Source organism: Centruroides vittatus, unplaced genomic scaffold (genome assembly GCF_030686945.1).
Source record: "Centruroides vittatus isolate TY-2023 unplaced genomic scaffold, ASM3068694v2 scaffold_1152, whole genome shotgun sequence".
Classification (NCBI taxonomy): domain Eukaryota; kingdom Metazoa; phylum Arthropoda; class Arachnida; order Scorpiones; family Buthidae; genus Centruroides; species Centruroides vittatus.
Genome location: NW_027122670.1, coordinates 2,981,331 through 2,996,532, shown reverse-complemented (window position 1 = coordinate 2,996,532; position 15,202 = coordinate 2,981,331). Strand labels below are relative to the sequence as shown.

General features: G+C 26.1%; 1 protein-coding gene across 1 annotated transcript in view; it reads right to left on the bottom strand.

The window, feature by feature from the left end:
* LOC136986620 (tyrosine-protein kinase transmembrane receptor Ror-like) overlaps positions 1–15,202 on the bottom strand; it is a 37,748-nt gene that overhangs the window by 8,613 nt on the left and 13,933 nt on the right. Inside the window, exon 2 of the mRNA XM_067284201.1 lies at positions 11,580–11,717. Coding sequence (XP_067140302.1) covers positions 11,580–11,717 — 138 coding nt within the window. The remainder of the gene's footprint in view (positions 1–11,579; positions 11,718–15,202) is intronic.

Here is a 15,202-nt window from a genome sequence, read left to right as displayed (position 1 = left end):
AAATATCATATTTAACTATTAATTGCATTATTACTGTTATTATTTAATTATTAATTATATATATATATATATATATAATTAAAGCGATAAAACTTTTCAGCATTGGAAATCTGAAATTTATAGGATTTATTTTCTATTTTTGTATAGAAGGCTCAATATTTATATACTAATTCACTCTTGAAATAGGAGAAATATGTTTGTTATTAATTAATTAACGAAATTCTTTAATATGTTTAAAATACTACGATAAATTTTCTTTGAAGAAAACTTAATGAATAATGTCAACATCAATCTACTATGATTCTTAAAGGCTTTGCATTGAGCATTATAATTAAAAGTAGTGATCTAAAAAAAATATATATAGAAGAAAAATGTACATTAAATTTTGCAAACTTATAGCGTGAAAACGAACAATAAATTTACTTTTAAATTGTTCTTCGTGAAATGTTCTTATTAATTTTTCTGTAACTAAGTTAATGGTGTATAGCCATTATTTGTTATAGAAAAATTAGAGAATAAAATCAATTTTTCTCGCTGAAGTTTATTCTCTAATTTATTCGTAAATTCTATTAAATACATTTAAATATTTTGCTATCAAAATAATGCTTTCTTTATTTAAATAATTTCTTTATTGGACAACGAATTATAAATAAATATACACACACACATATATATACGTATATATATATATATATATATATATATATATATACGTATACAAAAAATTATTCTATAAATATGAAATTTAAATTAAATTTTAAATTGTTGAAATTTACGATGATGAATAAACTTAATATATTTTCTCTTTTAGTTGGTTCATTTCATTAAATACTTTTAATTATTATTATAATTATTAATGCAGTTATATAATTGTCATTATATAACTTCATTAACGTGTATCTATGTCAATTTGTATTGTACCCAATTCTATAATTATGTCAATCTGTATCTATATCAATTTTCTTTAATTTAATTCTATATAAATAATTGTTTTTAAAATATATTTTTATTCTCTATTTCCTTTTGTGTAAACACTTACATTTACATAAACATTAGTTCTGGATATAATTTGTATTCTTTAATTTTCATTGTTTAAAGTGTACTAAAAATGTGAAATGATATTGTTCATTTAGTGTTCATTAATGTGACAATTGTTGTGAGACTTCTAAATTGTTTGCGGGTTAATCCAGCCATGTCATGGGTGCATGAACAGATAGGCCTTATCATGATTTACAGAACATGAACATTGGTATGTGGCATAAGCAGAAATTGATATTATGATACGCCAATTAAAGTGCTTAATCTAGAGTCTATCAGAGAAAAAAATATATGTATATAGTATATAGCTATTAACTCATACATATATAATATATAATAGTCAGATGTTAAATTTACTTAAATGTATTTAAATTTCGGTGATATTTTTAAAGATTTCTAAGAAGAATGCATATAGATAAGAAGCTTAGGAAAAATTTTAATACATGTAGATTAACGAAAGACAACGAATTAATTAGCATGTAAAAATCCTTAAACAAGTAAGCAAATTTAAAAATAAATTAAATGAAATTAATTAAACATAATATTTATTAGTAGAGATTTACTGATTAAAACATCTCTAGACATAAGTATCAAATAACAAGTATTTTATTGGAAAACATTTATTATTGTTGTAAGATTAACTAAAATTAGTCTTATAACAGTAAAGCATCGAACAGAAAACAATTATTAAGTTCTTAATATCGTTTATGATTTTTTTTATTAATATAAATCTATAAATTATTCGTTGATTTATACAATTAATATGGTAGATTTACGAAAATCTTGACTACCTTCTATGTAATTTTTATACTTTGTAGTTTCAGTTCTTTACAGTTTAAATTGTTAGTTACCTTTGTTATATGATCTATTTACATGAAGGCAAAATAATAAAATTATAACGTAAATTTCTTCATTCAGAGGAATGAATAGTTCAAAAATAGATAGCAACTTCGCTCATGACATCGCCATTATACGGTAGTTTAAAGCCATTCATTATATCACCGCGGTTGGTAGATCTACTGAATGCTGATTTTTTTAGCACAAATGATAGTGACATGCTTTAGCGCTTATCAATCGATAATTCTCAAAGATTTAAACCAAAAAACTTCAACATGATAAACCGATTTCAGGAAGTGTTATATAAGAATAGCTTGTAAAATGGTAAAGAATTCAAAAAAATTATAAAAATTCTATATAAATTTGTTTATTTATCCATTAAGAGCCAGAAAAATAGTTAATTTAAGCACTGAATAATAAATTAGCTGTTAATTAATAAATTAAAAAGAATATTATCAGCTAGACAAATAGCTTAATTGATTTAAGTAGAGACTATTTCCAAGATGTCAGATTTTATCGAGAATTAATTACATTCACATCTTCTTTTGATTATATTTTTATTAATTTAGTCATTTACTTATTTAATATATAAATGTCGATTTTAATCGACTCTATATCTAAAAATATATATAATAATTCTAGAGAAAAATATCATAAATATAAGCTCTATATCAATTTTGTTTTTAAATTCGAATGGAAATATTTTCTATTTTGTTTACCATTTCTATTTTACAATAATAGAGCTTTATGTGATAGGATGCGATAAAAAATATATATATTTTTAGTGAATAAACTACAGTTATACGCGTAATTTATAAACTGCTTCAAGCTGTTTAAATGTGTTCGAGTGCATTCGAAATCAAGCTACGCCTTCTCCAGGAAACACAGAATCATTTTGAACGCCTGCTCTAACCATATTCAACTTTATAAAAATTTGTATTGCTTTTTATTTTCATTCAATACTTCCTCTCGACAATCGTTTTAAAAGATGTTACAATAAAACATTTTCCAACTGTAAATAACTTTTAAATCAAAAGTTTCTAACGTGTTCACTAGACACCCCTGAAGGATCAATTGAATTATCTAGGGAGTTGGGAGTTAGCATTATAACAGGATTATAAACCCTGTTTTAAATAATAAATTTAAATAATAATAATATCCTATCTTAAATCTCTTATTATAACATTTATTATAAAAAATTATAAGAGATAAAATTACTGTAAAATGTTTAAATATGTGAAATTAAATTCTTATCTATGATTATATTAATGTAAATTTAGTATTATATATACGTTAAAAATAAATAAAATTAAAATAATTCATAATTTAAATAAGAAATTAATTAATTTATTATTTAAAAATGGATAGAATCTCGATATATTCGTTTGTTCTTGAGGAAGATAACTTATTATCTTCCTCACGAATATCATTAATTAAAGTAAAAATTAGAGTAAATAACGTGCACACTACTTAAATTAAAGGCTATAGAGTTACAACAATCTTTATTGAATAGATTTTTTTTATATACGATACTCGAAAGATAAACTTGAGGATTTCTTTTCTTTTCTTATCTTTTCATAATAACAAATTTTTTATTGGTTTACTGTAAATATTTATTGCAAATTTAATTAATTATTTGATATTTACTATTTCAAATATAAATTTAGTATATTTTCAGTCAAAGATTATACCAATAAAAAGTAATATTATCAGTCACGAATCCATTTTAAAATGATAATCTGAATTTGAGTGATTTTTGTTTGATAAAATTACTAGAATTTATTATACGGTTGCTGCATAAGTAACATTTTTTCCTGATTTTAATATAGCTAATGTTAATTCGTTATTTATTTATTTTTTATTTCAGAGCTGTAAATAGTAAAAATCATGGCTCTTCATTACCTAACATGTATTTTCGCTGTTTATAGTCCTGTAAAAAATTAAAAACGGTACTACAAATCCGTAAAAGTGTTATTTATGCCTCACCTTATATAAAATCCATTCAACGATGATTATAAACCCTTCTACTACTATTCAAGTTTTCCGATTTCATCCTGTCAAACTAGTTTCCTTTATTGGACTGCAACTTGGAAAGATTGTAGACCTATAAATTCCCACTGTCTGTTTGTCTGTCCTTCCTTAATTTCGAGAATGGTGTTAGACAGATGAAAGAGAAGACAATACTTGAAAGTACTGGGAGCAGAAGGTCTCGATTAACTGTATAAGAACTCCCGATGCAAACGGGAAGTTACGTTGTTTCAATTCAGAAAGTGTTAAGTGACCTGCACCACTCTATTGTTATAGGAAAAGTATGTTGTACAGGGGCAATCCACTACTAATTTGAGGTGGAGAGCATATATTTTAAATTAAATAAATGAAAAATATTATTAGAAATTGCAGCCCGGCATTATGACGATGTGACAATAAATAATTGCTCGGTTTTCAGTATTTTTTTTTTTAAATAATGCGTTTTCAGTTATCGAAATTAAATCAATATAATTCAAATTTCAGTAATTATCTTATATTTCATTATAATATATTTTGCAATATTTAGAAAGGAAAGTATTTCTTCATGACTGTGATAACACATCCAGTTTTATTAAATATCCGGATAATCCAATTCCTGAGTTTATCGCAATCAATCGGTTTCTGTTTTTGATTTCAAAACATTCTAGGATTATAAAACAGAAACTTGAAAATTGAAAATGCCCCCCCCAAAAAAAAATCTCGAAAAAAATAAAATAAAAACGTTTTGCATTATTCAATTTACTTTTATATGTATTTCGTAGCAAAACAAATATAAAAACGTTGCACGGATTTTTCGAAAATGCCGTAAACATTTAAATATTCTTTTCCTGTAAAGAGAAAAATGTGTTTATAAATCCGTTATTTTAGCTGTTGTTTTAAAAATTCTTTATGTATTTTAATATATTTTAAATATAATTAATTCTATTCTGGATTAATTATATTTAAAAACAGAATAATATATTTTATATTTATTAAATTAATTTATAAGCTTTGTAATGTCATAGGCTCTATATTATCACTTGTTAGATGGAATTATTATAGAATTATAATAATACATAAGGGGAAAAAAACACTTGAGCTATACTTAAACTGAGTATATAGTTCAAGTAAAGCTGTCAGAATGCCTGTACGAACATTACCTCAAAGTACAGTACACCTATTGTTTATATATTCTTTCTGATAGATAGGGTGGCCCGACAATCATTTATCCGGAATATATAATTATTTTTTTAAGATTATTGTAAATTATCTTAATTATTAGAAATTTTGCGTGTTATTAATTATTTTCAGTTGAAAAAAATATATTTAATTAAGAATTTAGTGCTAAAAACAGAAATGTTAGTAACAGAAAATAAAAAAATATCTGTTGAAGTAGCTTATGTGTTCACTAGTAGTTAGAGTTTAATTTCCTATTTAAGAGATTTTTGCTTTTAAAAAGAAATTTCTTTTTCTTTTTTTAATTGATGGAAGTATTTACAGAATGAAAAAGACAAATATATATTTCTTTATTTTATTAAATAATACGTTTTCTAATCTAAACAAAATCTTGTTTAAACAAAAAAACTCGCACTTACTGTGTATATAAACTATTTTAAGTTTAAAACTAAAATTAAAAAAATATGTATTTAGCGCTTGTTTACGCAAGGAAAAAAAAACTAGGAAAAAACACTTGAGCTTTACTCATACTGAATGTAAAGCTGTCAGAATGTCTGTACAGTACGTACAGCACATTATCACGAAGCATTTCAGAAACTTTCGAAAATACGTCTTTATTTCTTAAAGTCTATATTCGGATCTTTTTAAACCATTACTTTCAAGATGAACGTTGTTTAAATATTCTTTCTTATTTACAGAGTGAACCAGAAATTATTTAATAAGGAGGTAATTATTATTGGAAGTGACTGAATGATAAATAATAACATTTAGCCGTCCAAATTGGTCTTAACCATTCTTAAAATATATCTCGATTAACTGACTTTTGTGTCATTTTGGAGACACTTGAATTTATATATGTATTTTTGTCATAATTTTGGCTTTTTCTACATATTAATGAAACATATGAGAAGTTTCCTATTTATAAGATTACTTTATATCCTAATTAAATAATATAAGTTTTAAATTAAATTTTTATATAGGGTGATTCAAACGTTTTCTTATGATACAGATACTATACATCAGCTGTGTTAGCATGTGTTTGTCATGAGTGGGGGGAAAGTGTTTAGTATAAAAGTATCCAATTAAGTGATTATTGTGTATATAATAAATTTAATAAGCTCCGACATTTTATTAAGGAAAAAAGTACATTTTTATGAATAATAATTAGAAAAAAATTATTGAAATAAATTTAAATTGAAATTTATGAAAGGATCTGTATATAAATTTGAATATGGTAAAGGTATTTATAAGTATTTTCTGACATTTGATAGAGATTTTAGAAGTCTTGTTCAATTTTAATTTTCTGTAAAAGTTTCTAATGTAATGAATGAAAAACAGATTTTAAAAAAAAGAGAAGAAATTCAAAATTTAATCATTCAAAAATGAAAAAGTTGATTAAAATATAAATTAAATTTAATTTTTTACGTTAATTATTAAGTATTAAGGATTATAATAATGCGTAGATACAGATACATTGTATTTTCTGATGTAGTAAAAAAGATCTACTGATTAATGTTTCTAAATATAAATTTTTAAAACTCTGTAAACATAGTAATCATTTTAAAAAATTCCAGCAATGAGTTGTCTAACTTTTCCGGCTGTTATGAAATTTTATTTAAAAAATAACATTTATATTATTAATCGCAATAAATAAAATTGCGTGTGGCGCCATCTTTTATGAAATTTTATTATAAAAACTTTTTATATTATATTAATTATTATAAAATAACAAAAGGCTTAATTTTGTGTAGGGATGAGTTTTATTTAAAAAAATTGTAAATGCCAATCAAGTGTAAAATCCTCTCTATCTTTCTATCCCCTTGGCCTTTAACCACCAAATTTTAAAAGCACGAATGCCCCTCTTACACGAGATATCGTGCCAAATTTCGTTCTTTTAATTTTTATTCAATCCTGAGATATTAAACTAAATAGACTCCAACATGTGGAGATTTGTAGAGGGTCAAATTTGACACGATTCCAATACTTTCCCTTGTTATTTATACATATCAGCGGGAAAGTATCGATAAAAGTAAGTTTAAAATAATATGTAATTTAAATAAATGAAGTAAGAAAATGTTTTCTTAAATCCATTTTTTTTTTTAATCATTTTCGATTCCCAAAACTGATTTTTATCTTTATAATCGTTATAAACGGGAAGTGTAGTTAAACAGAGAACAGAACAATTTGTCATTAATTGGTACAACTGGGAGAATTTGCATTGTTATTAAATTTGACGTTTAGAGTGAATTTTAGGAGTTTTTTCTCTTAATTGAGGATTAAGTAAAAAATGTATGACAATTAATGTTAAGTTAACTTATACAGTAAGCTTTTTAAGAGGATAAAGGTTAAAAAAACACATTTTTTCATAGCGTAGTTTATCATTTATGCATTATAGCTATATAGAACAGCACATTATAGTAAAGTAAGGAAAAGCTGAATGGATACAAAATAAATATAAATTTTATTTCTATTTAATTATTCCAAATGGGAGTTAAACCCTCAAAACTCCTTCCGAGTGCACGGCCTTATTATACGGATCTACAGCCGAAGTAACTTTATGTACTGGAAATAATTACCAAAATAAATAGGGGAGATTGAGGCTAATTGTTACAGGGATAAGTTATTAGATAGGATTTTAACTGTTTCTGCTAGATGCAACACCTCACGGAAAGTTAGGAGCAGTGGAATCTTACGTCAAATTTGGGGCTTTTAATGGCAAAATAGCAATTATTTATTGTGGCATGGTTACAATGTCAGGCAGAAATTTTTAATCATATTTTAAATTTATTTAATTTAAAACATATGCTCTCCACTTGAAATTAGTAGTGGCTTGCCCCTGTACATCATACTTTTCCGTTACAAACGGAGTCGTGCTAGTCATCTATTAACTGCCTTCAGGGGAAAGTTTTGAATTGAATTAACGTAACTTTCGGATTGCATCGGAAGTTTATATGTAGTTAATCGAGGCCTCCAGATTAAGAAAAGACAGACAAACGGACGACAGTTGGAATTTAAAGGTATACAATTATTTTTTAAATTGCAACCCAATGAGCTAAAGTTGTAAGGGTTCTACTCATTTTATGTTCTAAAGATAATTTCTTTTAGTTGTGTTTCAAGTGTGATTTTGGCTGGAAGGTCTGAAATTATGCTGTACAGTACATGTTTAGGTTAGTACCAATATTCAGATTCAATTTCACATGGTTACCGATTAATGTTTGTTTAGTTTACGAGCAAGACTAGGTTAAAGGTAAAAGCGACTTTCGGAACTAGTACAACGCCGGTGCATTGTTTTACATTGTAACTCACCCCACACTTTTAGCATTATTTTCGATTTTCTCTTTAAAGAATGGTACAAACATAAGAGATAAATAAACTCAAAGGATCAATAGACGAAGACATATGTTAAGGAAAGAAAAATTTTCAGATGATTTCTCAGAACGTCTGTACATATCATGTCTAATATATCACATTATTTTTATCCTTTAAAATTTTGTCTACATGTCTGATATTTATATAAACAACTCGGTGTAACGATTTGTCCCGATTCTGTTACAACTTTCCCCAAAGGGCAAATTGTTACATTTGAAAAAGTTCCAAATATTTAAGATTTTTAAGTTTATAATATACAGATATTTATTCGGAATAAATATATATATACTACTGAAAATTTCAATATTACAGATGCAGTAGGAAATTATTTAAAAAATGCTAATATGAAATTGTAACACGCATTTTAATGTTGAGTCCTGTAACAGTAAAGCATAAGACATCAAATTTAATTAATTTGTAAAGTTTTCTACGTTATATTTTTTACGCAAATGATGAATTTTAAAATTATAAATGAATTTTTTGCATGTTTTTGATTTATAAAAATAGAGAAAATGATGTTTGAAAATAATACACAAGTGAAAAATGATAAATAGCATAAAGAGTTATTACAAATCTATCATTTCCAGAAAAGTTCGACTTCATCTATTTATCATTTCTTCAAGTCAAAAGATTTAATATTTTAAATATCAAATAGTTTATTTAATATATATTTTTTGATTTTTTTTGCATATTTTTATACATAAAAACGTAATAAATACATTTTAAAACAACTTTAATTAATTTCATCTTAAATGTTTGATTTAATATTGCAATTTTTCAACTATATATTTAAATTATTTTTAATTCTTGTAACAAAATATAATGTTCGTAACGTCCGTTCAATTGTCTGTGATTAAAATATTTAGAAAATATCAGATTTAGTTTTAATGCAGTTTTAAAAACTTTAAAACAAGAAAAATATGAACTTTAATGGTTAAATGTATAATTTTAACATTATTTTTTATATTTTAAATTCGATTTATTGATATTTATTATATGAATATTAACTTAAAAACCTACCTTTTACTGGTAAGTACACCGACATAAACAAATAGCATTCAATTAATTCCGATTCAAAATTAGATTACTGTTAAATATTTAAAGCTGTTGAATAGTTAAATTATGTTGGAAGCTATGCCTAAATTCTCAAAAACATATTAAAATTTCAATTATATAAGCGGTCATTTTATAATACAATTTATTAAAATTTAAAGATAAACATTTATTGTTAGAACTAACTTCAATAATGGTTTTAGAAGCTTTAAAGATGAAAACTTAATCTTTCTTTAATCAATTTAATATTTTAATCATCTGCATAATTAATTAAATCGAGTTATTTCATCAATTATTAACATTTCCTTTTAAATTATTTTTTTTCTGTTTTTAAAATTTAATCTTAAAAATTACGTTTATATAAAGGTAATTTTTTAAGCTGCCGCGGCTATTTGTTCAAATATATTTAAATTATTAATATATATTAATTTTAATAATAATATATATTATATGAGAACAGTAAAGATCAAGTTATGAAAATTTATATACAGTCAAACATCGATGTAACACTCTCTTAGATATCTTCACCCTGGTAAATCACCAATGAATAGTTGTGAACGGACTTTCTCATAAATATTAGAGAACCTTTCAGTATCCATGAATCGTATGCCACATTTTGCAATGCAAACTGACAAATTATCACCATTATATCACATAACTTGCAAATTTTCAAACTCAAATTGTGTGTCAATCTTTGCCAGAATTTTACAAAAAATATTTCATGTACGAGTTTTCAAAGTGTTCTTTGTCTCTTCGTAGTTTTTTTTTAAATTTATAAGTGTTTTATGCCGCCGTCAGAGGGAAGATCGTAACGTTCTGCATTTGGAGAAGGACGAGAAGCCTCCAAATAAAGGTCGACTCTGCCGTGAAATTGTTTTTTCCTGATGATATACGAAGGGACAAAGAAGAAGGACACTTTTAAATTTCGTGCATGGAAATTTTACAAAAAAATTCTTTTTCATTATTATTGTCTGAGATACTTCAGTTTAACTAAGGAGATCAGACGTCAGACTTCCATATATTGATACATACACACGTTTAAACTTAATCTTGAAAAGCCGACTCACGTAAACAATATTCAACAATGGTTCTGGGTGCTTCTATAAATCACCCTACAATAGAAAAGCAATAAAAGTGTTTTTAGATATCTGCTGAAAATTTGGGCGCACAAAGAGATAATACCCCAAAAATGTTCTCTTTATTCAGATGCTTTTTCTATGTGATCGATGGGTTATATATAAATTTGTAAAGACGAATATTTAAATTTATTTTTTTTTTTTACATTCGAAGAGTAGTTTTTGTTTTTATTTTTATTCTATTTTTCGTAGTAAGCAGATTGATATAAATTAGACTACACATCACTGTACTGTTGTACAGTATTCACACGGTCTTAGCCATCGAGAAGGGAGGGAAATCCAGGGATCTTAGTGATCGCAACCCCTACATTAATGTTATTTTTACTAACTAAAAAATAAAATATTTAAGACTACCTTTAATTAATAAAGAAACATTTTACATATTTCGTTTGTTAAAAATTGGCAAAAGAGGCCCGCTAAAGCGAAGAGGAGGGCCGCTCTACACCCGGGCCCCACACATGCACTTGACAGCCCTGGTCTTAGCGAGTGTTTACAAATTTAATTATAATCAATTGTTAATTAAATTCTTAAATTCAACGTTTGATTTGCGAATGATTAAAAATTAAATTTTAAGTTAAAATATAGAATTATAATTTTTAAAAGTTTTAGAATTAAATTTAAGAAAAAAAAGCAAATATTATATAAAGTTTTGCTATTGTTTTTGTGCGAATTTAATTAACTAAAAATTTATAAATAACAATCGATAACCGTTTTTTTACGTCTTGATTTTAATATAAGTATTTAAGGCAATGAACAAATAAATATTTAATAATTATTTAGGCTGATAGACAGTTTAATATTTACCGTACGTCGCCTTTGGCTATGAGATATTAAATAGCCAAGATAAAGTTAAGATGAAATATTCGAGTCTTAAATTAAACATTTGATGGCGATGGTTATTAAAATGTTGGCGATTTCTACTGTAAAAATATTAAAATGTTATATGAGACTAAGTCAACATGCCTTTTCCTCTAGAACATCCACGTTTTGGGTCAGCCGGTTTTAAATCGATAGTACATAAACATTCGTATGATCCACCCTTGTTTCGACACCCCGCTCCATCCACGCATATGTTGGGATTTTGTGAACAAATGTCGATTTCTGTAAAAAAAAATAACATTCGTTTATATAAAACTAGCAGATAGGCCCGGCGTTGCTCGGGCAAAAGTAATGATAGCGAAGATTAAGATTATTACGTTATATTCACAGAAGAAAAAGAGTAATTTCATCAACAAACTAAATATTTTTAATAAAAGGTCGAATTTGAAAATCGAATATTGTAATATTGTTCGATTTTCACGACGTGTTCTGATTATATCGTTCGATTTTCATCGAATGTTCTAAAGAAGAAAAGTCGAGAAAAACCGAATTAATCTGTTTAAATTTAAAAATCGAATATGTTCTAACATATTACTTTTTTTTTCCTCCAGCGCCCGTAAATCTTGCACGTCGCCTTCTCTTGTTTTTCCATTGTTACTTAACACTTCCATTGTTGATGGAAGTGTTAAGCCTTAATCCTGTCCCTCTCCCCCGTGGGGAGGAATTTCGAAAAATCCCTTCTTAGTGTGCATTTTCGTGATGTATCCTAACTGTGTACCAAATTTCAACTTTCAACTCCTAACCGTTTGGGCTGTGCGCTGATTATTATTATCTTTATGTGCGCTGATTATTATTATTATTATCAACTCGTCTCGATTATATATATAGACTAGAAATAAAAACATTATTTTACCTTATAAAATTCAAATTAAGACTGTTAGAATTCAGCTAGATACAGAAATTTACTTAATTTTTATACAGTTTACTAGCAAGTGGCATGTGTGATCACACGTACAGTACTCTAATAAAATCGAGAAAAATATACACCTATAAAAGATCTAAAGTATAAATATCATAAATAATAAATTTATAGTTGTTTATCGTGTAGAGACCTTAAACATTCTTGTTTGGTTTCGAACAGCACTCGCTAGTAAGTTTTCATTCCAATTTAATAAATATTTAACCGTTATGTCAACGTATTTATAAAGAAACTCGACATTTAATATAGTTTAAGTGTGAAATTTAAACTTTATCACCAGCACACACAATTAAAAAAACAAGAAAATTAATTTTCTCATAATTTAAACAAGGATTTACTATATTTGTTTCATGTAATGAAAGTAAAATTCGTTTTTTTCTGTCAGTGATAAGAGATTTCAAACGAGAAGACAAAGAAAAAAACAACATTCCATTTGATTCAAGAGGTATTTACAAAGGACATAAACAACAATCGAGTTAAGATTCAGTCGAGATGTGCTTTTCTGTTGAAGAAGTCGAATTTCAACATGATAAAAATGTTCAAGAAATCATTATTTAAACGCTACTTTTTAAAATATAGTGAAAAAGTACGTTATAATCTACATTATATTCTTCCTAATTCAAGGTTACAATGATGAAGCTACATGATTAGGACTTCATTTTAGATACTAAACATTGAAAATAAGTACTTGTGGCAAAATATATCTTAATCATTATCATTAATTCAATTGAGTATGAGTTTATAGCGATTGTATGTTTATATTACATAACCTGTTTTAGAAAACGATTTATAGAGATCAAGTATAATTACGAGAAAGCATACAAGAAGAACGGAACAAATAAATCTGATAAAAGAAGTGGACTTATATAATATAAATAAAATTTACTCTATAATAATGATAAAAAATATATATATATCATTTATTAATCATGTTTTTGTAGCAAAGAATAACAGGAAATATATGTAATATTAAACCACTTATAGAAATTACTTAAATTGATATGCATTATCAGACTCTAACCTTTTTTTAATTCTTTTGTATGTTTTATTTCTATTATATTTTTCAAAATATAAGTTTTGTAACCTCTATCGATCGTTTTTTTAGAAAAGACCAATACTTACTAAACTCGATATAGCGCCTTTCTACTTCACTATTAATAGAGAACCCTTCAGTATCTATGAATTACTAAATTTACGATTTTACATTGTAAATGACATTGATATCATTAAATTGCGCAATTTTCAAACATTAAAACTGTATGGCATTCATTATAATTCGTTACTTTATGAAGTACCTCAGTTTAGCACCACACTAATTTCGGGAGTAGACGAATGGTAGCGCTAAATCGAAGTTTATTTGTACTTTTATTGTTTGTGGCATAAACACCTACAGAATAAAAATGATTAGAATCCATAAAGATATATAAAATCATTTATTTAATTAAATATTTCGAAAAATAATAATTAAATTAATACTCGAATAAATTCCACAAAGAAGCATATTTTAAAATATTCTTAAAATAAAATTAAATAAAACTTTTACTGTTTCTGTTGCAATGTTCTTATTTGGCACGGAAATATCCATAATAAATAACACGGTATGAAAATAAGAAACGTAAGAGACAGTATTATATACTGTAAATATATTTATTAAATTGGTTTATTTATATTTATCTCAGGTTTTCATATTTTATGGTATGATGACTTTCAACTTGAATAGATACGCGGTTTTTGACTTTATATTCTGAACATGACTCCACGTAATCTATAAGTCAGTGAACTTCCTACTAAAGTAAGTTTTATTTATTAAAATCTTTATTACATTTTTAAGATTTATGAAGTTAATGTATTTTAATTAGAGTTTATAAATTGAAGCTTATGAACAAGTTTTAGATTACTTTCTTGCGTAATTAGGCAAGTGTAAATGATTTTAAAATGTCTTTATTGAAAATAATGAATTTCAGATAAAATTCTGAAAAATAAAATTTGAAAATATATTTATGTAACGATTTCATAATGAAAAATATTCATGTAAAGGCTTATAAACAGCATCGAAGCGAAAATATCATTTCACTTATAATACAAAATAGCCTACACAAACAGAATCCTTTAACTAAAATTTTTAAAAATTGTAGAATTTTACAATTTCTAAGCTTAGAGATTCAGAAAATTCCCGTCCATTAATTACATGTATAGTTTAAGAGAGAAGGGAGCTGAGAAAAGTACATCATTGTATACTAAGGTGAGGTAGGGAGTCGAGTCATTGTCTATGTGAAAACTTTCAACGGTATTAGTGGCGTGCTAATTTGTTCTTATAAGCCTATTTACTGGTCAAATGAATAAAGTATCAGAAAAACATTTGCAGTTTTCAGAGTCATTTCTTCAATATAGGGTTCAGGGTTCACGAACTGTTATATAACAGTTCGTGGAAGGGTTTTGTCAAAGGTAGAGGATGAGAAAGAAAGTCACTTAACACTCCTGCTAACCGTTCGAGGTAGGTCAATAAAATCTTTCAGCAATCAATTCCTTGTGAAACTCTGACCCTAAATGATGTTACATGACTCCATTCTCATTTACAGTTTCGGTGTTGCATTCAATATGGCCGTCATAAGAAGGCGGCCGTGCGTATAACACACATCAATCTGTTTCCCCCTTGATCTAATGTATTCCTGACATAACGAAATTAACTTTGGGTACATTCTATATCCTGTAGCAGGGGTGTTAAATGACTTTCTTTTCCATCCTGTACATCATTGTACACAACACGGAGGGGTCAAAAATGGCTCAA